Genomic DNA, 22,746 nt, shown 5'->3' with positions numbered 1-22,746 from the left:
GATCCTCTGGTGCATGTGAAAATGCGATCAGATCGAGCTGGAAGGGTCTTGCGTGAAACCTTCCGTATTGAAGAGCCTCATAAGAGGCCACCATTTTCCCCAGAAGGCGAATGCACAGATGAACCGATATCCAGGTTGGCTTCAGGACATCACGAACCATCGAATGGAGCATTAATGCCTTTTCCAACAGAAGGAACACCTTCTGTGACTCCGTATCTAGTATCATTCCCAGGAATGGGAGCTTCCGTGTTGGCTCTAGGTGACATTTCGGAAGGTTCAGAATCCACCCATGATCCTGGAGACGTTTGGTTGAGAGAGCAATGCTGTCCAGCAACCTTTCCCTGGGCGGGGCTATTATCAGGAGATCGTCCAGGTACGGAATTATGTTCACTCCCTGTTTACGGAGTAGAAACATCATCTCTGCCATCACCTTGGTGAACACCCTCGGTGCCATGGAGAGACCAAATGGCAGGGACTGGAACTAGTAGTAACAGTCCTGCAGTGCAAACCGTAGATAAGCCTGATGAGGCGGCCAGATCGTAATGTGAAGGTACTGTACGCATCCTTGATATCTAGAGACACTAGGAATTCTCCCTCCTCCAGATCTGAGATCACCGCTCTAAGACTCCATCTTGAATTTGAACACTCGTAAGTATTGGTTCAACGACTTGAGGTTCAAAATTGGTCTTACCAAACCATCCGGTTTCGGTACTACAAACAAGTTGGAATAGTACCCCTTGTTTAGCTGATGAGGTGGAACTGGAACAATGACGTGAGTCTGTACCAGTTTTTGGATGGCATGTTGTAAAGTTATACTTGCCTGAAACTGGCAAGCTTGATTTGAAGAATCTGTGAAGTGGAAGCTCTTGGAACTCCAGTCTGTAGCCCTGCGAAATAAGATTTATGACCCAGGGATCCTGGCACGAATTTGACCAGATTTGATTGAAAAATTATAGGCGAGCTCCCACCTGACAGCCTTCCAGGCATTGCGTTCCACCGTCATGCTGAAGTCTTTGAGGAAGCAGTGCCTGATCTCTGTTCCTGAGCACCTGCTGTTACTGGTTTGCGTGGTTTACCTCTTACGCCGCTGGAGGACATAGAAGCACCTCTGGATTTGTCCTTGAATTTGTCCGTCCGAAAGGACTGTAACTTAGAAGCTGAATAAGTCTTCTTGGTTGGGGTGCTGCAGAAGGAAGATACATAGACCTACCCGCAGTAGCTGTGGAGATCTATTTGTCTAATTCATCTCTGAACAAGGCCTCTCCTGTGAATGGTAGGCCTTCCACGCCTTTCCTGGAATCCACGTCAGCAGTCCACTGGCGTAGCCACAAGCCCCTGCGTGCCGACACTGCCATAGCGGTGGTGCGTGCGATAAGCGCACCTATTTCCTTTATGGCTTCCACCATAAAGTTCGCAGAATCCTGTATATGCTGCAGGAGTAAGACAACATCCCCCCTAGATAAGGAATCTAACCCCTCAATTAGGTTACCTGACCATTTTGCAATGGCTTTAGTGATCCACTCACATGCAATAGTGGGTCTGTGTGCCAACCCAGCAGCTGTGTACAATGATTTGAGTGTAGTCTCAATTTTACGATCAGCAGTGTCTTTTAGGGAGGCTGCAACAGGAACAGGCAATACAATTTTTCGTGACAGCCTAGAGACTGATGCGTCCACTATCGGCGGTTCTTTCCCATTTTTTCCTATCCAGAAGAGGAAAAGGAAAAGATGAGAGTAACCTTTTAGGGATCTGAAACTTATCAGGATTAACCCAAGGTTCTTCAAACAGGGTATTCAATTTCTTTGACGCAGGAAAAGTGACTGAGGACTTCTTTTTTACATTATACTCATACTCCTCTGACACCTTATCAGGAATATGCAGAACATCTCTGATAGCCTCTATTCCCTGTGACAAAACTGCATTTCCCCCCCCTGACTTGTAAGAGTCAGACTGCAGGATATGGGCCAGGGATCGCTTTTGCGGACAAATGGGAGGGGATTGAGACGCTGTCCTGGGGACGGAGTCTCTGTTCATAAATTCATCCACAGTCTGTTTTAAGTATTGGGGACTTAGTACACTAGTAATCGCTCCCCCCTGCTATGACCCCCTGGTACCGCTGAGGTAATTTGGAGTCACACTGGAGGAACTGCGAGTCCCTGTCCTGTCAGCATCCACTGCAGAGGGAAAATGGTGCTGGTGAGCTGCTGGATCATCCCATAGTGAAGCTCCACCCCTTCAATGGCGCTCAGTCTTCTCACTTTTTTTTATACTGGCTGAGGAATCTGGTGCTTAAAATGGAGAAACTGTTTTAAGGCTGTTGTGCCAGTATGGGTACTGTGTACAGGGATGCAGTTGTGTACTGTGTCCAGAGACGCATTCTGCCCCATTTAGAAGATGTCCGTCTCCGTACCCTCATGCAGCCATAATGGCCAGCGCCCCGCTAGCCGGGACGCCGGCTCAGTACTCGCCACTCTTCATTCTTCTGGCTCTGTTAGGGGTGGCAGCATGCTGCCGGACTGTACGCTCACCGTGATGGGCTTGCAAATAGGTCTCTCAGGAGCTCAGTGTCCTGTCAGCGGGGAACGGGACCATTAACCCTTCAAGATGTTGGGCCCACTCTATCAAATTCTTAAAGTGCCCATGGCTCCTAGTGGATCCGTCTATACCCCGGTACTAAATGGACCCCAGTATCCTCTAGGACGTAAGCGAAATCCCTATTTTAAAATTTCTAGACCTAGTTGTATCAGAAAGATATTTGCCTACTTTTTATACCTGCCGTGCAGGATAGGATTTATGGGGTGGGCAGAGAGCTTGGTGACAGACGTCTTTGCTGCACAGTGCTGCGATTCATGCTTGTGTGCAGTAGAGGAGGATCCATAATGACACCACTGATTGGTAATTGCTTTATCAAGCTCTCACTAACTTCATTAAACAGTAGTTAGGAACTGGTAGATGGTCCGGGAGAGTAGGCAAGTAAATTATGTCTTTAATTGATTTGACTGTATAGTAATATTTAAGGCAACTTGTCTGTCACTGGCTTACTGTGGTAAGTGGAAGAAGTCAGACATGCCTCCATCTTGAGATCAGAACATATTGTAGACATCCACTTAGCACACTTCTGATGAATTGTTAATTATTTGGATGTAGTTGGGTATCAGTGTGGTGATATTTGATACTTTCGTGAAGTATTTTACAAGGTTGTTTTAGGGATTATGGTGAATTGTGTACATAGGCAATGTATTCGCATGTTACAAACATTTCTATATTCCCTCCACAGCTGGAACTGCAAATAGAAAATCGTGTGCAAAAATTAAATACGGAGAAGAAGCAAGTACAGGACTATGTCAGTCGCATCCAGGAGATTACTGCATCGCTGGACCTGTCTGTTCAGTTAATATGTAAATAAGAGACCACTACATATGCTGTTTGCATTTGTTTTATTTCAAAATGTATGCTATTAAATGAGTTAATTTGTTAGTAAGATCATCCCATTTTATAAATATAAAAGTAATGAGCTACAGCTCCTTGGGGCAGGTAGAAATGCCCTGGTCATACGCCAACACTCTTCATTACCTATCTAACAGGAATGGCAATGGGCATTTTCTCACATGGTTGCCTGATGCCATTATCTTACCAGGGAGCTACAGCTGCCATGGGCGTAGCACTTCCCTGAGGTTGGCAGTGCCCCTCTTTCATTTAACAGCCCATTATTATAAAACAATGCTTGCTGCCACCAAAAATAAATAGCCCAGCTGATATTAAAACATATATACATATCCATTGACACCTTTTGATCTCTCCTTCAGTTCTAAGGCATCCAGCCACACCTCATAGAAAAGTGAAGGGAGTGGAAACAAAAGTGCGTAGTGAATGTAGGAAGGAATTGTGTGCGGCAATAGCCACAGCGGATGGTTTAGATCTGGATGGTATGACCCCCTGTCCTGCATGTGTGCATGGCTCAGCTTGCATAGAGACATGGATCTGAGTCTCCCAGATACCAGCACGTAGGAACAGCCTCTAGGTCAATCTTGTGCCAGGAAAGACTTCCAACCTGCCTAAAGTGAGCCCACAGCCTCGCCAAAGTGTATTTTCTGTCCAGCCTTAAGTTTGAAGTTGAAATCCTTCGGTGCCTCAAATATTAGGACTATGGTGGAACCAAGGTTAAATTCTCCCAGCTGCTCTCCTTTTCGCATTACAATACCATCCTGATTATTATTAGTTACATAGCTTACATCATTGTGAGAACCTTTGCTGTAACGAGGACTGTTCGTCTGTAAATCCTAAAGAGAAAAAAATAAATACAATCTGAATACACTTTCCGCAATCACCACAACTTTCTTGCATTGTTAAATGTACTTTAAAACATCTTTGTGCTACTTCTATATAAGGGTACTAGAAGCCACAGGCGTAGCCATAACCATATAATTTTTTTTATATGTTGCAAACTGTCTCGTACAGGAGCCATGTGCAGTCTCCATCTGGGCTCAGTCTCCAGCCAAAAACTGGCAGCGCATTAGTGGCTGAGCACTAGTAGACACTGGCACTGTGCCACAGTATTGGACCTGCGCAGGTCTCTGGGTCAAATGGCACTGCAGCCATTTTTCTATTGCACATGCACAAAATGCAGAGAAAATGGCCATGCCATTTTTCCAACGCTTTGTGCTGCGCTGGGGCTGATGACGCGGGACTCCATAATGGTGAGTATTGAACAAAGCAGGGGTGTGCAGTGTGGGCTCCCTTCTACCCATTATAGATGCACCGCTGGTCTAGTAGATTTCTTTCTTATGAAGAGATCCTAATATTATGTTGTCTTCTACCTTCACTGAGTGGTGGTGAATGTAGCATTAGTGCTCACCAAACATATATTAAGTCACTTGTTTTGATATGAATATTCTTCTCCAGGGACTGATGCAGCTCCGTTTTATTACGGCACTAGAAAGTAGCATATTATAATCTTTGGTGGGTTTTTTCTGAAGTTAAAATTACCCTTCAGTTATCCTCACACAAGTCTTGGTATTACTCAGCCTGTTTAATGGTTCATATTGCTCCCTAGCAGTAGAAGGAAATTCTAGACTGTGTGTAACTATCTTACAAAAAAAATAAAAAAAATCAGACATTTACATGTACAGGTCGGGTATCCGTTATCCGGACACCCGTTAACCGAAATATTCAGAAAACCGGAATATTTTAGTCCTGTAGTGACATCATGACGCGGACGGCGTCATGACGTCACTGGAGTCTGCGGCCAATCACAGACAGGTGGGGGAGTGGCTTTGCAGTCATTCCCTCACCGCCGCTAACTCCCAGTACCCGCCGCTGACCCTTCGGACTCCCCCACTGATGCGCCAGATCCCCGGGACCCCTCACCGTAGTGCTGGACCCACAGCAGTCCCCCCTGCCGACTCGCTGGACCCCCAGAACCCATCCAGATAACAGGTAATCAGTTATCCGGAAAAATCCCATATCCGGAATTTCCTGGTCCCGAGCATTCCGGATATGGGTTACTCAACATGTAATAGGTTCCTGGATAAAAATGTTCTTTTTAGGTTTAATAGATTGAGGATGTGCTTTTGCAGCTGTACTTTGTCTCACGTAGAACCTTAAATTTTGATTCTTACAAACATATTCATATTGAATAGTAAAATAGTCCATCAAAAGTTCCCAGGGGGTTCTCATGGTGGAAAGACCAGCACAACCAGCAATAGATTCATGAAAGATTTATCTTCAATTAGCATAACACCATCTCATGATGCATTAATACAGATATACTTAGCATATGATGACAGGCATAGCAACCCCCACCCTGACAGCAGCCGTTTCAGAGCATGTCTTCGGATTGAGAGAAGGGACGTGCTGCATATCACAGGTGATTTGATTCATGTTTTTAAGATTTGCTATATATATCTCTAGTCTGTTGCTTTCTGTTGTGATGACCCTTTGAGAAAGGTGCGTTAGCACCGAAACGGCTGTCAGGGTGGGGGTTGCTATGCCCCAAGCTGCCTGTCATCACATGCTAAGTATACCTCTAGTACTGCTTCATGAGACGGTGTTGTTACGCTAACTGAAGATAAATCTTTCATGAATCTATTGCTGGTTGTGCTAGTCTTTCCACCATGAGAACCCCTGGGAACTTTTGATGGACTTTTTTTGCTATTATATACAGACCTTGCACACCACATTGTGCTGAAGGTGTGTGCGGTTTACTACCTGCTTGTCCATATTGAACAGTAAATACTCATTTTCAATAAAGTATTTTTATTGACAAAGCATAATATCGTACAGTGGCAGGGCTGGAATATAAAGGTAATCCGCAGCATGAAGACCTAGTGTGGTAGTTTAAACATAGATATAATACAATACAGCAGGTCAGATTACTGTGAAAGAGAGAAACTGCACACATTCTCATGTCAAATTAAGGGAAAGGCAGCATAGCTGACCCATACCAAATTAAATAATTACCATAGACCCTATACACCATACATACTAGTATTCCTTAATTTTTTTAGATGTTTACAAAACTAGAAATAACTAAGTAACGAAACTATCCCCCCCGCCCCACAATAATAAAAATAAAAGTATATGAATAGATTGATAAGTGGTGTGCACAAAGGAGTGCAAACCATCAGATCAAACTAATCAGTCTCAGACACAAATCTCATAAAGACATACAGATCTACATTTAATTTTCGTGATCCAAGATATCTCAAATACATACCATATATACAATACCAGCGGACAGTGTAGAAAATAGAAGAGTAAGGATTTAGACAAGTTAGACCCTGGTTGTGTAAGAGGAGTCCAACCACCTGGCCCAAATATTGTGGAACTTAACAATAGCTCCACGAGACATATATGTAAATCTTTCATGCTCTATGGAATAGTTAACCAGGGATATCCACGCCCCGAAAACAGGGCCTGTCTGCGCAAGCCACGAGCGGGCTATACAAACCTTGGCTAGGGCACACAGGTTTTGAAAGTATTATATATCAGGGCCGCTAAGTGTCCCTCTAACTCCAGCCCCCAACGCACACGCCTCAGCAGGGATGCCTGTAGATACTATAGGTCCTTAACCCGGGTCCAAAAACTGGAGACCGTTGGGCACTGCCAGAGTAGGTGCCAAAAGGAGCCACTGGCCATGTTGCATTTAAGGCAGGAGTCAGAGGACCGTCCACTAAACTTGACTAACCTAACAGGAGTCAGATAGGTTCTATGTAGAATAAGCAGCTGTATCTGTTGGTATCTAATAGAGGCAGTGGCCCTGCACAGAAACATTCTGGCTGCATCCCACTCTTCATCACTAAGCGGACCAAGGCTATCCTCCCAACGTCCCCGCAACCCAGGGAAATCGTCTTTAATGGTAACTATTGACCAAAAAAGAGTAGGCCAGGGAAATAGACTTAGCCCGTCCTAAATTAACAATAAAAATTTTCAAAGGAAAGCGAGCAAGGACTGGAGCCGTATCCCCGAACTGGACCTGGAGAGCGTGCCTTAGTTGTAAATATCGGTAAAAAAAGGGATTGTGGTAGATTAAATTCATCTTTCAGCTGTTGGAAAGATTTAAGGGCACCATTGCAGTACAATCACCAGATGGCCGGGCAGAGTATCTAATTCAGACAACCAGCGGGAATGCCAGATGGGTGTCAGGATCGAGCTCAGCAGACTGAGATAGAGTCCCAACCTCCTGCCAAACCCAAAGGGCTTGAGAAAAAATGGGCGGTGCATGGGGAAACAATGTGCCACTAAGAAGTGCTTGTATAGGAGTATAACTCTGGGCCTCCCTCTGCAGCAAAGCGACAGAGATAGAGAGCGGGTCATCATCCCTAATCCAGAATCCTATGTGGGCTAGCTGGGAGGCAAAGTAATAGAGCTTAAAATGAGGTAGTGCTAGACCACCATCCATTTTGAGTCTAGTGAGCGCATTGTTACTAATCCTGGGGTATTTATTGGCCCAGACTAGGGATGACAGAATACTGTTCAACTTTCTAAAGAAGGAGGCTGGGATATAAGTTGGGAATTGTTGTAACACGTATGACATTTTAGGTTGCACTATCATCTTAATAAGATTTATTCGCCCAGTTACAGTAAGAGGGAGTTGACACCACGCTTTGGATTTTTCCCTTAACCAATCAAGTAACTAGTAAATTAATAGGGAGAAAATCAGCAGTCATTGGTGACTATCCCTAAATATTTGAATTGATCAACCCAACGCAATGGCAAGGATACCTCAGGTGCAGAGGGGGAAGGACCACGCAAGGGCATTATAGAGGACTTAGCCCAATTAATAGTCAAACCAGAATATCTACCAAAAGCCTCAATAGCATCAAGAGCAGTTCTATAGTCACGTAAAAAATAAGAATTTACTTACCGATAATTCTATTTCTCGTAGTCCGTAGTGGATGCTGGGAACTCCGTAAGGACCATGGGAATAGCGGCTCCGCAGGAGACTGGGCACAAAAGTAAAAGCTTTAGGACTAACTGGTGTGCACTGGCTCCTCCCCCTATGACCCTCCTCCAAGCCTCAGTTAGGATACTGTGCCCGGACGAGCGTACACAATAAGGAAGGATTTTGAATCCCGGGTAAGACTCATACCAGCCACACCAATCACACCGTACAACCTGTGATCTGAACCCAGTTAACAGCATGATAACCGAGGAGCCTCTGAAAAGATGGCTCACAACAATAACCCGATTTTTGTAACAATAACTATGTACAAGTATTGCAGACAATCCGCACTTGGGATGGGCGCCCAGCATCCACTACGGACTACGAGAAATAGAATTATCGGTAAGTAAATTCTTATTTTCTCTGACGTCCTAGTGGATGCTGGGAACTCCGTAAGGACCATGGGGATTATACCAAAGCTCCCAAACGGGCGGGAGAGTGCGGATGACTCTGCAGCACCGAATGAGAGAACTCCAGGTCCTCCTCAGCCAGGGTATCAAATTTGTAGAATTTAGCAAACGTGTTTGCCCCTGACCAAGTAGCTGCTCGGCAAAGTTGTAAAGCCGAGACCCCTCGGGCAGCCGCCCAAGATGAGCCCACTTTCCTTGTGGAATGGGCTTTTACAGATTTTGGCTGTGGCAGGCCTGCCACAGAATGTGCAAGCTGAATTGTACTAACAAATCCAACGAGCAATAGTCTGCTTAGAAGCAGGAGCACCCAGCTTGTTGGGTGCATACAGGATAAACAGCGAGTCAGATTTTCTGACTCCAGCCGTCCTGGAAACATATTTTCAGGGCCCTGACTACGTCCAGCAACTTGGAGTCCTCCAAGTCCCTAGTAGCCGCAGGTACCACAATAGGCTGGTTCAAATGAAACGCTGAAACCACCTTAGGGAGAAATTGAGGACGAGTCCTCAATTCTGCCCTGTCCGTATGAAAAATTAGGTAAGGGCTTTTATAGGATAAAGCCGCCAATTCTGAGACACGCCTGGCTGAAGCCAGGGCTAACAGCATTACCACTTTCCATGTGAGATATTTTAAGTCCACAGTGGTGAGTGGTTCAAACCAATGTGATTTTAGGAACCCCAAAACTACATTGAGATCCCAAGGTGCCACTGGAGGCACAAAAGGAGGCTGTATATGCAGTACCCCTTTGACAAACGTCTGAACTTCAGGAACTGAAGCCAGTTCTTTCTGGAAGAAAATCGACAGGGCCGAAATTTGAACCTTAATGGACCCTAATTTTAGGCCCATAGACAGTCCTGTTTGCAGGAAATGCAGGAAACGACCCAGTTGAAATTCCTCTGTAGGGGCCTTCCTGGCCTCACACCACGCAACATATTTACGCCAAATACGGTGATAATGTTGCACGGTTACATCCTTCCTGGCTTTGATCAGGGTAGGGATGACTTCATCCGGAATGCCTTTTTCCTTCAGGATCCGGCGTTCAACCGCCATGCCGTCAAACGCAGCCGCGGTAAGTCTTGGAACAGACAGGGTCCCTGCTGGAGCAGGTCCTTTCTTAGAGGTAGAGGCCACGGGTCCTCCGTGAGCATCTCTTGAAGTTCCGGGTACCAAGTCCTTCTTGGCCAATCCGGAGCCACGAGTATAGTCCTTACTCCTCTCCTTCTTATGATTCTCAGTACCTTGGGTATGAGAGGCAGAGGAGGGAACACATACCCTGACTGGTACACCCACGGTGTTACCAGAGCGTCCACAGCTATTGCCGGAGGGTCCCTTGACCTGGCGCAATATCTGTCTAGTTTTTTGTTGAGGCGGGACGCCATCATGTCCACCTTTGGTTTTTCCCAACGGTTCACAATCATGTGGAAGACTTCTGGGTGAAGTCCCCACTCCCCCGGGTGGAGGTCGTGTCTGCTGAGGAAGTCTGCTTCCCAGTTGTCCACTCCCGGAATGAACACTGCTGACAGTGCTATCACATGATTTTCCGCCCAGCGAAGAATCCTTGCAACTTCTGCCATTGCCCTCCTGCTTCTTGTGCCGCCCTGTCTGTTTACGTGGGCGACTGCCGTGATGTTGTCCGACTGGATCAACACCGGCTGACCCTGAAGCAGAGGCCTTGCTTGACTTAGGGCATTGTAAATGGCCCTTAGTTCCAGGATATTTATGTGAAATGACGTTTCCATGCTTGACCACAAGCCCTGGAAATTTTTTCCCTGTGTGACTGCTCCCCAGCCTCTCAGGCTGGCATCCGTGGTCACCAGGACCCAGTCCTGAATGCCGAATCTGCGGCCCTCTAGAAGATGAGCACTCTGCAACCACCACAGGAGAGACACCCTTGTCCTTGGAGACAGGGTTATCCGCTGATGCATCTGAAGATGCGATCCGGACCATTTGTCCAGTAGATCCCACTGAAAAGTTCTTGCGTGGAATCTGCCGAATGGAATCGCTTCGTAAGAAGCCACCATTTTTCCCAGGACCCTTGTGCATTGATGCACTGACACTTGGCCTGGTTTTAGGAGGTTCCTGACTAGCTCGGATAACTCCCTGGCTTTCTCCTCCGGGAGAAACACCTTTTTCTGGACTGTGTCCAGAATCATCCCTAGGAACAGCAGACGTGTCGTCGGAATCAGCTGCGATTTTGGAATATTTAGAATCCACCCGTGCTGTCGTAGTACTACTTGAGATAGTGCTACTCCGACCTCTAACTGTTCCCTGGACCTTGCCCTTATCAGGAGATCGTCCAAGTAAGGGATAATTAAGACGCCTTTTCTTCGAAGAAGAATCATCATTTCGGCCATTACCTTGGTAAAGACCCGGGGTGCCGTGGACAATCCAAACGGCAGCGTCTGAAACTGATAGTGACAGTTCTGTACCACAAACCTGAGGTACCCTTGGTGAGAAGGGCAAATTGGGACATGGAGGTAAGCATCCTTGATGTCCAGAGACACCATATAGTCCCCTTCTTCCAGGTTCGCTATCACTGCTCTGAGTGACTCCATCTTGAATTTGAACCTTTGTATGTAAGTGTTCAATGATTTCAGATTTAAAATAGGTCTCACCGAGCCGTCCGGCTTCGGTACCACAAACAGCGTGGAATAATACCCCTTTCCCTGTTGTAGGAGGGGTACCTTGATTATCACCTGCTGGGAATACAGCTTGTGAATGGTTTCCAATACCGCCTCCCTGTCGGAGGGAGACGTTGGTAAAGCAGACTTCAGGAACCGGCGAGGGGGAGACGTCTCAAATTCCAATTTGTACCCCTGAGATACTACCTGCAGGATCCAGGGGTCCACTTGCGAGTGAGCCCACTGCGCGCTGAAATTCTTGAGACGACCCCCCACCGTACCTGAGTCCGCTTGTAAGGCCCCAGCGTCATGCTGAGGACTTGGCAGAAGCGGGGGAGGGCTTCTGTTCCTGGGAAGAGGCTGCCTGCTGCAGTCTTTTTCCCCTTCCTCTGCCCCGGGGCAGATATGAGTGGCCTTTTGCCCGCTTGCCCTTATGGGGACGAAAGGACGGAGCCTGAAAAGACGGTGTCTTTTTCTGCTGAGAGGTGACCTGGGGTAAAAAGGTGGATTTCCCAGCCGTTGCCGTGGCCACCAGGTCCGATAGACCGACCCCAAATAACTCCTCCCCTTTATACGGCAATACTTCCATATGCCGTTTGGAATCCGCATCACCTGACCACTGTCGCGTCCATAACCCTCTTCTGGCAGAAATGGACAGCGCACTTACTCTTGATGCCAGAGTGCAAATATCCCTCTGTGCATCTCGCATATATAGAAATGCATCCTTTAAATGCTCTATAGTCAATAATATACTGTCCCTGTCCAGGGTATCAATATTTTCAGTCAGGGAATCCGACCAAGCCACCCCAGCACTGCACATCCAGGCTGAGGCGATTGCTGGTCGCAGTATAACACCAGTATGTGTGTATATACTTTTTAGGATATTTTCCAGCTTCCTATCAGCTGGCTCCTTGAGGGCGGCCGTATCAGGAGACGGTAACGCCACTTGTTTTGATAAGCGTGTGAGTGCCTTATCTACCCTAGGGGGTGTTTCCCAACGCGCCCTAACCTCTGGCGGGAAAGGGTATAATGCCAATAATTTTTTAGAAATTAGCAGTTTTTTATCGGGGGAAACCCACGCATCATCACACACCTCATTTAATTCATCTGATTCAGGAAAAACTACGGGTAGTTTTTTCACACCCCACAGAATACCCTTTTTTGTGGTACTTGTAGTATCAGAAATGTTCAAAACCTCCTTCATTGCCGTGATCATGTAACGTGTGGCCCTACTGGAAAACACGGTTGTTTCCTCACCGTCGACACAGGAGTCAGTGTCCGTGTCTGGGTCTGTGTCGACCATCTGAGGTAACGGGCGCTTTAGAGCCCCTGACGGTGTTTGAGACGTCTGGACAGGTATTAACTGTTTTTCCGGCTGTCTCATGTCGTCAACAGTCTTGTAAAGTGCTGACGCTATCACGTAATTCCTTCCATAAGACCATCCAGTCAGGTGTCGACTCCCTAGGGGGTGACATCACTATTACAGGCAATTGCTCCGCCTCCATACCATTTTCCTCCTCATACATGTCGACACAACGTACCGACACACAGCACACACACAGGGAATGCTCTGATAGAGGACAGGACCCCACTAGCCCTTTGGGGAGACAAAGGGAGAGTTTGCCAGCACACACCAGAGCGCTATATATATATATAGGGATAACCTTATATAAGTGTTTTTCCCTTATATAGCTGCTGTATTTATTAATCTGCCAAATTCGTGCCCCCCCTCTCTTGTTTTACCCTGTTTCTGTAGTGCAGGACTGCAGGGGAGAGTCAGGGAGACGTCCTTCCAGCGGAGCTGTGAGGGAAAATGGCGCTTGTGTGCTGAGGAGATAGGCTCCTCCCCCTTCTCGGCGGCCTTTCTCCCGCTTTTTTAAGGAAAAACTGGCAGGGGTTAAATGCATCCATATAGCCCAGGAGCTATATGTGATGTATTTTTAGCCATCTAAGGTGTTTTTATTGCGTCTCAGGGCGCCCCCCCCCCCAGCGCCCTGCACCCTCAGTGACCGGAGTGTGAAGTGTGCTGAGAGCAATGGCGCACAGCTGCGGTGCTGTGCGCTACCTTATTGAAGACAGGACGTCTTCTGCCGCCGATTTCCCGGACCTCTTCTGTCTTCTGGCTCTGTAAGGGGGCCGGCGGCGCGGCTCTGGGACCCATCCATGGCTGGGCCTGTGATCGTCCCTCTGGAGCTAATGTCCAGTAGCCTAAGAAGCCCAATCCACTCTGCACGCAGGTGAGTTCGCTTCTTCTCCCCTTAGTCCCTCAGTGCAGTGAGCCTGTTGCCAGCAGGACTCACTGAAAATAAAAAACCTAATTTAAACTTTTACTCTAAGCAGCTCAGGAGAGCCACCTAGTATGCACCCTTCTCGTTCGGGCACAAAAATCTAACTGAGGCTTGGAGGAGGGTCATAGGGGGAGGAGCCAGTGCACACCAGGTAGTCCTAAAGCTTTTACTTTTGTGCCCAGTCTCCTGCGGAGCCGCTATTCCCCATGGTCCTTACGGAGTTCCCAGCATCCACTAGGACGTCAGAGAAATAATAAAAGGTCATCTGCACATAAGGCTACCGTGTCAATTGTATCATGTATTTGCAACCCTAATATATTTGGATTGGATCGTATAAAACAGGCCAATGGTTCAATGGCTATGGCAAATAATGAGGGTGACGGGACACCCCTACCTAGTAACCCTAGACAGAGGAAAGGGTGTAGACCAGTTATGGCTAACCTTGACACTCCAGCTGTTGAACTACACATCCCAGCATGCCCTGCTACAGTTTTGCTATTTGGCCATGCTAAAACGGATGCAGGGCATGCTGGGATGTGTAGTTCAACAACAGCTGGAGTGTCGAGGTTAGCCATCACTGGTGTAGACACACAGAAATCCTGGCCATCGGTCTGCAATATAAGAGTCGAACCCATTTAATGAAGGTGGGGCTGATGCCCATGCAGCACATGGCTTCCCATAAATATAGCCACTCAACGGAGTCAAACGCTATAATAGCATCCAAGGAGACTATAGCAAAGTTAGATTCTCCCTCATGGTCGACCTGGAGATGAGTAAAGAGCAGCCTCAAATTGATAGAAGTAGACATTCCTGGCATAAAACCGGTTTGATCCGGGTGAATTATGGAAGTGATCACGTTATTAAGGCGGTAGGGATCAGGGAAATTGGTCTATTGGAGTCGGGGGACAGAGGATCCTTTCCAGGTTTCGGCAATACCACTACAATAGCCTCGGACATAGAAGCCGGGAAAGTGCCAGCCTCAAGGAGGTCATTAAATAGGGTCAACAGCCTCGGGACAAATGCTGCATAGTGTTTTTTGTATAATTCAATCGGTATTCCATCTGTACCCGGGGCTTTACCGCCCGGAAAGAATCGGAGTGCCCCGTCCACCTCATCCAATGTTAGGGGGGCTTCCACGAAATCTCTAGCTTCTAAGGACAATTTAGGCAGGTCAGTTCTGGAAAGGAAAGTCTGTATATCCGGTACGGAATATGTTAGGCGAGAATGATATAAACTTCTGTAGAATGCGAGAAATACTTCCGCAATATCAGACGTGGCGTGTACCTCTCTGCCCGACTCATCTATAAGTTGTGCAACAGTGGCAGTGGGGCGGTCGTAGTGAACTAGGTGAGCAAGATAACTACCCGGCCTATCCGCATTCATATAGCAATTATGGGATCTAAACAAGAGACTGCGCAAGTTTCGATCATTTATATGAGAAAGCCATGCTGTGCGTGCTCTATCCCAGTAGGATCTAGTCAGCCAATCCATCCGCCAAATATTGACTTTCCAATGAAGAACAGTCAGTTTCTAGCTCAGCCTCACTTTTCCTAAAATGCTACTTTAAGGAGGCTATTCTCTGAATCAGCGTGCCCCTCATATATGCTTTAACCAAATCCCATAAGATGTCCACAGGCGCAGAGCCCACGTTGTCATTGAAATAACTATCCCACATAGCCTCAAGGTCAGAATTAGCCTGTAACTGAAGGAGCCGTGACAGATGAAGCTTCCAAAACGCCTGGCCCCCTATGTCTACAGTCAGGAGCAAGGGAGAATGGTCAGACACCCCTCTGGCTTTGTATTGGACGTCTGTGATAGGAGGCATCAACGAAGGAGACACCAATGCAAGGTCTATACGGGAGAAAGAATGATGGGACTGAGAGAAGCAAGAAAATTGGCTAACATTAGGATTTTTAAACCTCCAAATATCGATCAGACCCATAGTATCTATAAATGTTGCAAACCCAGAAGAGCCACTCCACAGGCCAGTCGCAGGCACAGCTCTCCACTGTCCAAATGAGGGTCCATAAGGTTATTAAAAATCCCCCATGCATATAACAGGGGTGTCAGGGGAATATATACTGCAAGGATAAAAAATATACGTTATGGTAAGAACTTACCGTTGATAACGTGATTTCTCTTATGTCCACAGGTATCCACAGGATAACATTGGGATATTGTCGAGCGACAGCGAAAATGGCACCAACACGGTCACGAGCTTTCTGGCCTCCCAGGATGCATTGAGGCCTCCACTATATAGTCCCGCCCACTGACTCGGTCAGATCAGTTCTTTCCACAGCGATTTTAGGCAGGAACATTAGGTAGAGACCTGTACAGGTGATAAGAACACACATGCACACCCTTCCATACAAGAAGGAAGAGGTTTAGTGATTGTCTAGATCCTCAAATCAGATGAGTCAGGGTGGGATCACTGTGGATACCTGTGGACATAAGAGAAATCACGTTATCAACGGTAAGTTCTTACCATAACGTATATTTCTCTGGCTGGGTCCACAGGATTATCCACAGGATAACATTGGGATTCCCAAAGCCATTTTAGTGGTGGGGACGCTCCTGATTGCACAGGAGGACCTTTCGCCCGAAGTCTACGTCATGAGAGGCAAAAGTATCCAAGGCATAATGTCTGATGAATGTGTTTATGGAAGACCATGTGGCTGCCCTACATATCTGTTCTGCTGAAGCACCCTGCTGTGCTGCCCAAGAAGGACCTACCTTACGTGTAGAGTGTGCAGAGACATTAGCCGGAATAGGGAGATCTGCATGAGAATAAGCTTCAGATATTATTACCATTCGGAGCCATCTCGCCAGCGTCTGTTTACTAGCAGGCCAACCTCTCCTATGGAACCCGTAGAGGATGAAGAGAGAATCGGTTTTCCTGATGGCACTAGTACGATCTATGTAGATTCTTAAAGCCCGGACCCCGTCCAGCGACGCTTCTCCCGCAGATAGTCCCGATATCTGAAAAGCTGGGACTACAATTTCTTCATTCAGGTGAAACTTTGATACCACCTTTGGAAGATAGCTAGATCTCGTTCTGAGAACTGCTCTGTCTGGAAAAAAAACTTAGGAAAGGAGACTTACGTGATAATGCTCCTAAATCTGACACTCTTCTGGCTGACGCAATTGCCAGTAAAAAAAGAACTTTAACCGTTAACCACTTAAGATCTGCTCTCTCAAGTGGTTCAAACAAAGGACCCTGGAGAAATTTAAGAACTAAATTCAAATCCCAGGGAGCTGCAGGAGGAACAAATGGAGGTTGAATATGTACTACTCCTTGGAAAAATGTACGTACATCCTGTAAATCAGCAATCTTCTGCTGAAACCATACAGTCAACGCCGAGACTTGCACCCTCAAGGAAGCAACTTTCAACCCTTTATCCAATCCTGCCTGAAGGAAATCCAAAATCCTAGCTACTTTAAAAGATCTCGGATTGTAATTTTTTCCAGTACACCAGTGAATATAGGCTTGCCATATTCTATGATACACACGGGCCGAAGAAGGCTTTCTTGCTCTAAGCATGGTTTGGATTACTTGTTTCGAAAATCCTTTAGCCTCTAAGATAGAGGTTTCAACAGCCACACCGTCAAAGATAGGCGATCCAGATGACTGTGATAACAAGGACCCTGCATTAACAGATCTGGACGTTGAGGGAGCAGTATCGGTGCTTCCACGGACATTCTCAACAGATCTGTGTACCAATGCCTTCTTGGCCAAGCTGGAGCTATTAGAATAATTGCTCCTTTTGCCTGTTTTATCTTTCTCACAACTCTGGGTAACAGAGATATCGGAGGGAACAGATATGCCAGCTGACACCTCCATTCTACTGACAGTGCGTCTACCAGGACCGCTCCTGGGTCCCTTGTTCTTGATCCGTACCTCAGAACCTTGTTTAGACAAGATGCCATAAGGTCTATCTCCGGTAGACCCCATCTGTTCACCAGTGTCTGAAACACCTCCGGGTGTAGTGCCCATTCGGTTTCCTGAATGGTGTGCCGACTGAGAAAATCCGCTTCCCAATTTAGTACACCTGGGACAAATACTGCTGACAATGCCGGGAGATGGTGTTCCGCCCATTTTAGAATGGGAGTTACTTCCTCCATCAGACTCTTGCTGTGAGTTCCTCCTTGATGATTGAGGTATGCTACTGCCGTCGCATTGTCTGAGCGGATCTGGACTGGTCTTCCTTGTAGATTGTCCTTTGCCTGAACTAGAGCCAAGTAAACGGCCCTTATCTCCAACAGATTTATCGGCAGGCGACTTTCCCTTGCGGTCCATTTTTTTCCTGGAACCATAGGCTTCCGAGTACCGCCCCCCAGTCTTGCAGGCTGGCATCTGTTGTCAGGACTTGCCACTCTTTTATCCAAAAGGGTCTCCCCTTGTTTAAATGGTCTGTCTGTAGCCACCACGCTAGAGACCTTTTTACATTTTCTGGAATCTTTATCATCTGCTTCTTTATCGTTTGATGATTTCCGTTCCATTTGGTCAAAATCAGGTGCTGCAATGGTCTGGAGTGGAATTGCGCATATTCCACCATGTCGAAGGTTGATACCATCAGACCCAACAGTTGCATTGCTGCATGGACTGACATTGTCTGGGCTTGCAACGCTTCCTGAGCCATGACCTGCACTTTGACTATCTTTTTCTCTGGCAAGAGAACTTTCTGTAGGTCTGAATACAATATGGCCCCCAAATGAACCATCCGCTGTGACGGATTCAGAGACGACTTCTCCCAATTTATGAGCCACCCGTGTCTCTGTAAACAAACTATCGTCTGTTGAAGATGGCTCAACAGTAAATCTTGCGACTGTGCTAAGATTAACAGGTCGTCGAGGTATGGGAATATTCTTATCCCCTGCTTGCGCAGAACAAGCTGCCATAACCACCATGATCTTGGTAAACACCCTGGGTGCTGTAGCTAGCCCGAAAGGCAGAGCTTGGAACTGGAAATGTTCCTGGAAGATGGCAAACCTTAGGTAACACTGATGTGACAGTGCTATAGGCACATGTAGGTAAGCATCCCGTACATCCAGAGATACCATGTAATCTCCCGGTTCCATAGCCAACATTATGGAGCGTTACGCTACGTTACGTCTCCATGTGGAACTTCGGGATCCATATGTATTTGTTCAACATTTTCAGATTTAGAATTGGTCGATATGACCCATTTGGTTTCTGGATTAGAAATAGATTGGAGTAATACCCCTGTCCCTTTTGTGATGGAGGTACTGGGACAATCACACCTGACTGCAGTAATTTTTGGACTGCTTCTTGCAGGGCATTGGCCTTCGACTCTATACGAGACGGGCTGGTGCAAAAAAATCTTTGAGGAGGCTGCCTCCTGAACGGGAACCCATACCCCTGAGATACTACCTTCTGCACCCAGGCATCTGCTGTTGACTTTTGCCATATGTGTGCAAATTGAAGGAGTCGGCCCCCAACCCTGGAATCCTCCAGGCGGAGGCCCGTCTCTTCAGGCTGAGGGTTTCTGTTCAGGTTTGGAAGCTGGCTTTTTGCTAGCCCACTGCTTCCTACCCCTGAATTTAAACTGGGGTTGTTTAGGCTCCTCTTTTGCTTTCGCTTTGCCAACGAAAAGAGCGAAATTTTAAACCCTTGGACTTAGGGTTATAGGTAGCCGGAAATCTGACCTTTTTCCATTCAGCCTCTGATTCTAGGATATCCGATAAAGGATTTCCAAATAATATATTACCCACAAAAGGCAATGCTTCCAATTCCCTACATCAATTGCTGCTTCTTCCAAATACTGGGCAGACTGTCTTAAACGGCAAAAACGATCCTCTTGCTCCCCCGAAGGAGAAGGGATGCTGTTCTCTAGTTCCTCTATCCATTCGCCCATAGCCTTTGCTACCCAGGCCGAAGCCATAGCAGGTCTTACCACTGCTCCTACTAGAGAAAAAAATATTTTTCAAAAGGCTCTCTACCCTTCTGGTCTGTGACATCATTCAAAGAGGTAGATGACAGCGGTAAAGCAGATTTATGCACGAGTCGCAGAACATGTGCATTTACTTTTGGAGGAACTTCTCTCTTCGAACAATCCCCAGCAGGAAATGGATAATAAGAATCCCATCTCTTAGGAATCTTATACTTTTTACTGGGCGCTGCCCAAGACTCATTCATCATTTCCGTCAACTCATCTGACGCTGGAAATTCAGCTTTCACTGATTTTGTTTGTTTAAATACAGGTGCTTTTGCTTTTACCGCTGTCTTGGCTGGCTCTTCCAAAGAAAGCACAGCCTTCACGGCATTAATAAGTTCAGCTACATCTTCTGAACTAAAGCTCTGCGACTGATCATCATACGGAGTTGAATCTATTGTTTCCTCATCATCATCCGATGTATCATCTTGTGTAGTCTGCCACACAGACGTATCTGTCTTAGTCTTACCTGCCCGTTGGTTGCTTGTAGAGGCTACTGGAACCAAACCATAGGAAGGGAGCTGCATGTATGGGTTCATAGTGTAACCTAACCCTTGAGGTGGTGCTACCGGAGCTAACCTGTCCGCTATTGAAGACAGAGTCTTTGCGAACATATTCCATGGTGGCTCTGTTGGTGGTTGAACCAACTCCTGTTTCTCTGACGTCCTAGTGGATGCTGGGAACTCAGTAAGGACCATGGGGAATAGCGGCTCCGCAGGAGACTGGGCACAACTAAAGAGAGCTTTAGGACTACCTGGTGTGCACTGGCTCCTCCCACTATGACCCTCCTCCAGACCTCAGTTAGAATCTTGTGCCCGGCTGAGCTGGATGCACACTAGGGGCTCTCCTGAGCTCCTAGAAAGAAAGTATATTTTAGGTTTTTTATTTTCAGTGAGATCTGCTGGCAACAGACTCACTGCTACGAGGGACTAAGGGGAGAAGAAGCGAACCTACCTGACTGGAGATAGTTTGGGCTTCTTAGGCTACTGGACACCATTAGCTCCAGAGGGATCGAACACAGGACCCGACCTCGATCGTTCGGTCCCGGAGCCGCGCCGCCGTCCCCCTTACAGAGCCAGAAGCATGAAGATGGTCCTGGAAATCGGCGGCAGAAGACTTCGGTCTTCAACAAGGTAGCGCACAGCACTGCAGCTGTGCGCCATTGCTCCTCATGCACACCTCACACTCCGGTCACTGATGGGTGCAGGGCGCTGGGGGGGGGGGGGGGGGGCGCCCTGAGCAGCAATATTAACACCTTGTCTGGCAAAATAACACAATATATAGTCCTAGAGGCTATATATGTGTAAAATACCCCTGCCAGGATCCATAAAAAAGCGAGAGAAAGTCCGCCGAAAAAGGGGCGGGGCTATCTCCCTCAGCACACTGGCGCCATTTTCTCTTCACAGTGCAGCTGGAAGACAGCTCCCCAGGCTCTCCCCTGTAGTTTTCAAACTCAAAGGGTTAAAAAGAGAGGGGGGGCACTAAATTTAGGCGCAAATCTGTGTATTATAGCAGCTATAAGGGAAAAATCACTGTGGGTAGTGTGAATCCCTGCATTATATATAGCGCTCTGGTGTGTGCTGGCATACTCTGTCTCCCCAAAGGACTTTGTGGGGTCCTGTCCTCAGTCAGAGCATTCCCTGTGTGTGTGCGGTGTGTCGGTACGGCTGTGTCGACATGGTTGATGAGGAGGCTTATGTGGAGGCGGAGCAGATGCCGATAAATGTGATGTCGCCCTCTGTGGGGCCGACACCAGAGTGGATGGATAGGTGAAAGGTATTAACCGACAGTGTCAACTCCTTACATAAAAGGCTGGATGACGTAACAGCTGTGGGACAGCCGGCTTCTCAGCCCGCGCCTGCCCAGGCGTCTCAAAGGCCATCAGGGGCTCAAAAACGCCCGCTACCTCAGATGGCAGACACAGATGTCGACACGGAGTCGGACTCCAGTGTCGACGAGGTTGAGACATATACACAATCCACTAGGAACATCCGTTGCATGATCTCGGCAATAAAAATAAATGTGTTACACATTTCTGACATTACCCAGGTACCACATAAAAGGGGTTTTATGTTTGGGGAGAAAAAGCAGCCAGTGTTTTGTTCCCCCATCAGATGAGTGAATGAAGTGTGTGAAGAAGCGTGGGTTCCCCCGATAAGAAACTGGTAATTTCTAAAAAGTTACTGATGGCGTACCTTTTCCCGCCAGAGGATAGGTCACATTGGGAGATATCCCCTAGGGTGGATAAGGCGCTCACACGCTTGTCAAAAAAGGTGGCACTGCCGTCTTAGGATACGGCCACTTTGAAGGAGCCTGCTGATAAAAAGCAGGGGCTATCCTGAAGTCTGTATATGCACACTCAGGTACTATACTGAGACCTGCAATTGCCTCAGCATGGATAGTGCTGCTGCAGCGTGGTCTATTACCCTGTCAGGACAGGGATACTATTTGCTAACCATAGAGCATATTAAAGACGTTGTCTTATTTATGAGGGATGCACAGAGGGATATTTGCCGACTGGCATCCAAAATTAATGCAATGTCCATTCTGCCAGGAGGGTATTAGGTACCCAGCAGTCGACAGGCGATGCTGACTTTAGAAGGTACATGAAGATTCTGCCTTATAAGGGTGAGGAATTGTTTGGGGATGGTCTCTGGGACCTCGTATCCACAGCAACAGCTGGGAAGGAAAAAATTTACCTCAAGTTTCCTCACAGCCTAAGAAAGCACCGTATTATAAGGTACAGTCCTTTCGGCTTCAGAAAAGCAAGCGGGTCAAAGGCGCTTCCTTTCTGCACAGAGACAAGGGAAGAGGGAAAAAGCTGCACCAGACAGCCAGTTCCCCGGATCAAAAATCTTCCCCCGCTTCCTCTGAGTCCACCGCATGACGCTGGGGCTCCACAGGTGGAGCCAGGTGCGGTGGGGGCGCGTCTCGGGAACTTCAGCGACCAGTGGGCTCGCTCACAGGTGGATCCCTGGGTTCTGCAAGTAGTATCACAGGGATTCAAGCTGGAGTTCGAGGCGACTCCCCCCT

At 47.2% G+C, this 22,746-nt stretch overlaps 2 protein-coding genes across 12 annotated transcripts in view; one reads left to right on the top strand and one right to left on the bottom strand.

Moving 5' to 3' along the window:
• SFI1 (SFI1 centrin binding protein) overlaps positions 1-3,481 on the top strand; it is a 353,554-nt gene extending 350,073 nt beyond the window's left edge. For all 3 annotated transcript variants that reach the window (XM_063913069.1, XM_063913070.1, XM_063913068.1), the window contains one exon: positions 3,278-3,481. In XM_063913069.1, the coding sequence (XP_063769139.1) occupies positions 3,278-3,406 (129 nt within the window). In that variant the 3' untranslated portion in view covers positions 3,407-3,481. The remainder of the gene's footprint in view (positions 1-3,277) is intronic.
• The window catches only part of PISD (phosphatidylserine decarboxylase), a 112,465-nt gene continuing 93,142 nt past the window's right edge, over positions 3,424-22,746 (bottom strand). For all 9 annotated transcript variants that reach the window (XM_063913073.1, XM_063913078.1, XM_063913075.1 and 6 more), the window contains one exon: positions 3,424-4,280. In XM_063913073.1, the coding sequence (XP_063769143.1) occupies positions 4,056-4,280 (225 nt within the window). In that variant the 3' untranslated portion in view covers positions 3,424-4,055. The remainder of the gene's footprint in view (positions 4,281-22,746) is intronic.

This window comes from Pseudophryne corroboree, chromosome 1 (genome assembly GCF_028390025.1).
Source record: "Pseudophryne corroboree isolate aPseCor3 chromosome 1, aPseCor3.hap2, whole genome shotgun sequence".
NCBI lineage: Eukaryota > Metazoa > Chordata > Amphibia > Anura > Myobatrachidae > Pseudophryne > Pseudophryne corroboree.
The sequence above is the reverse complement of the archived record's forward strand: the minus strand, read 5'-3'. Positions and strand labels throughout refer to the sequence as shown.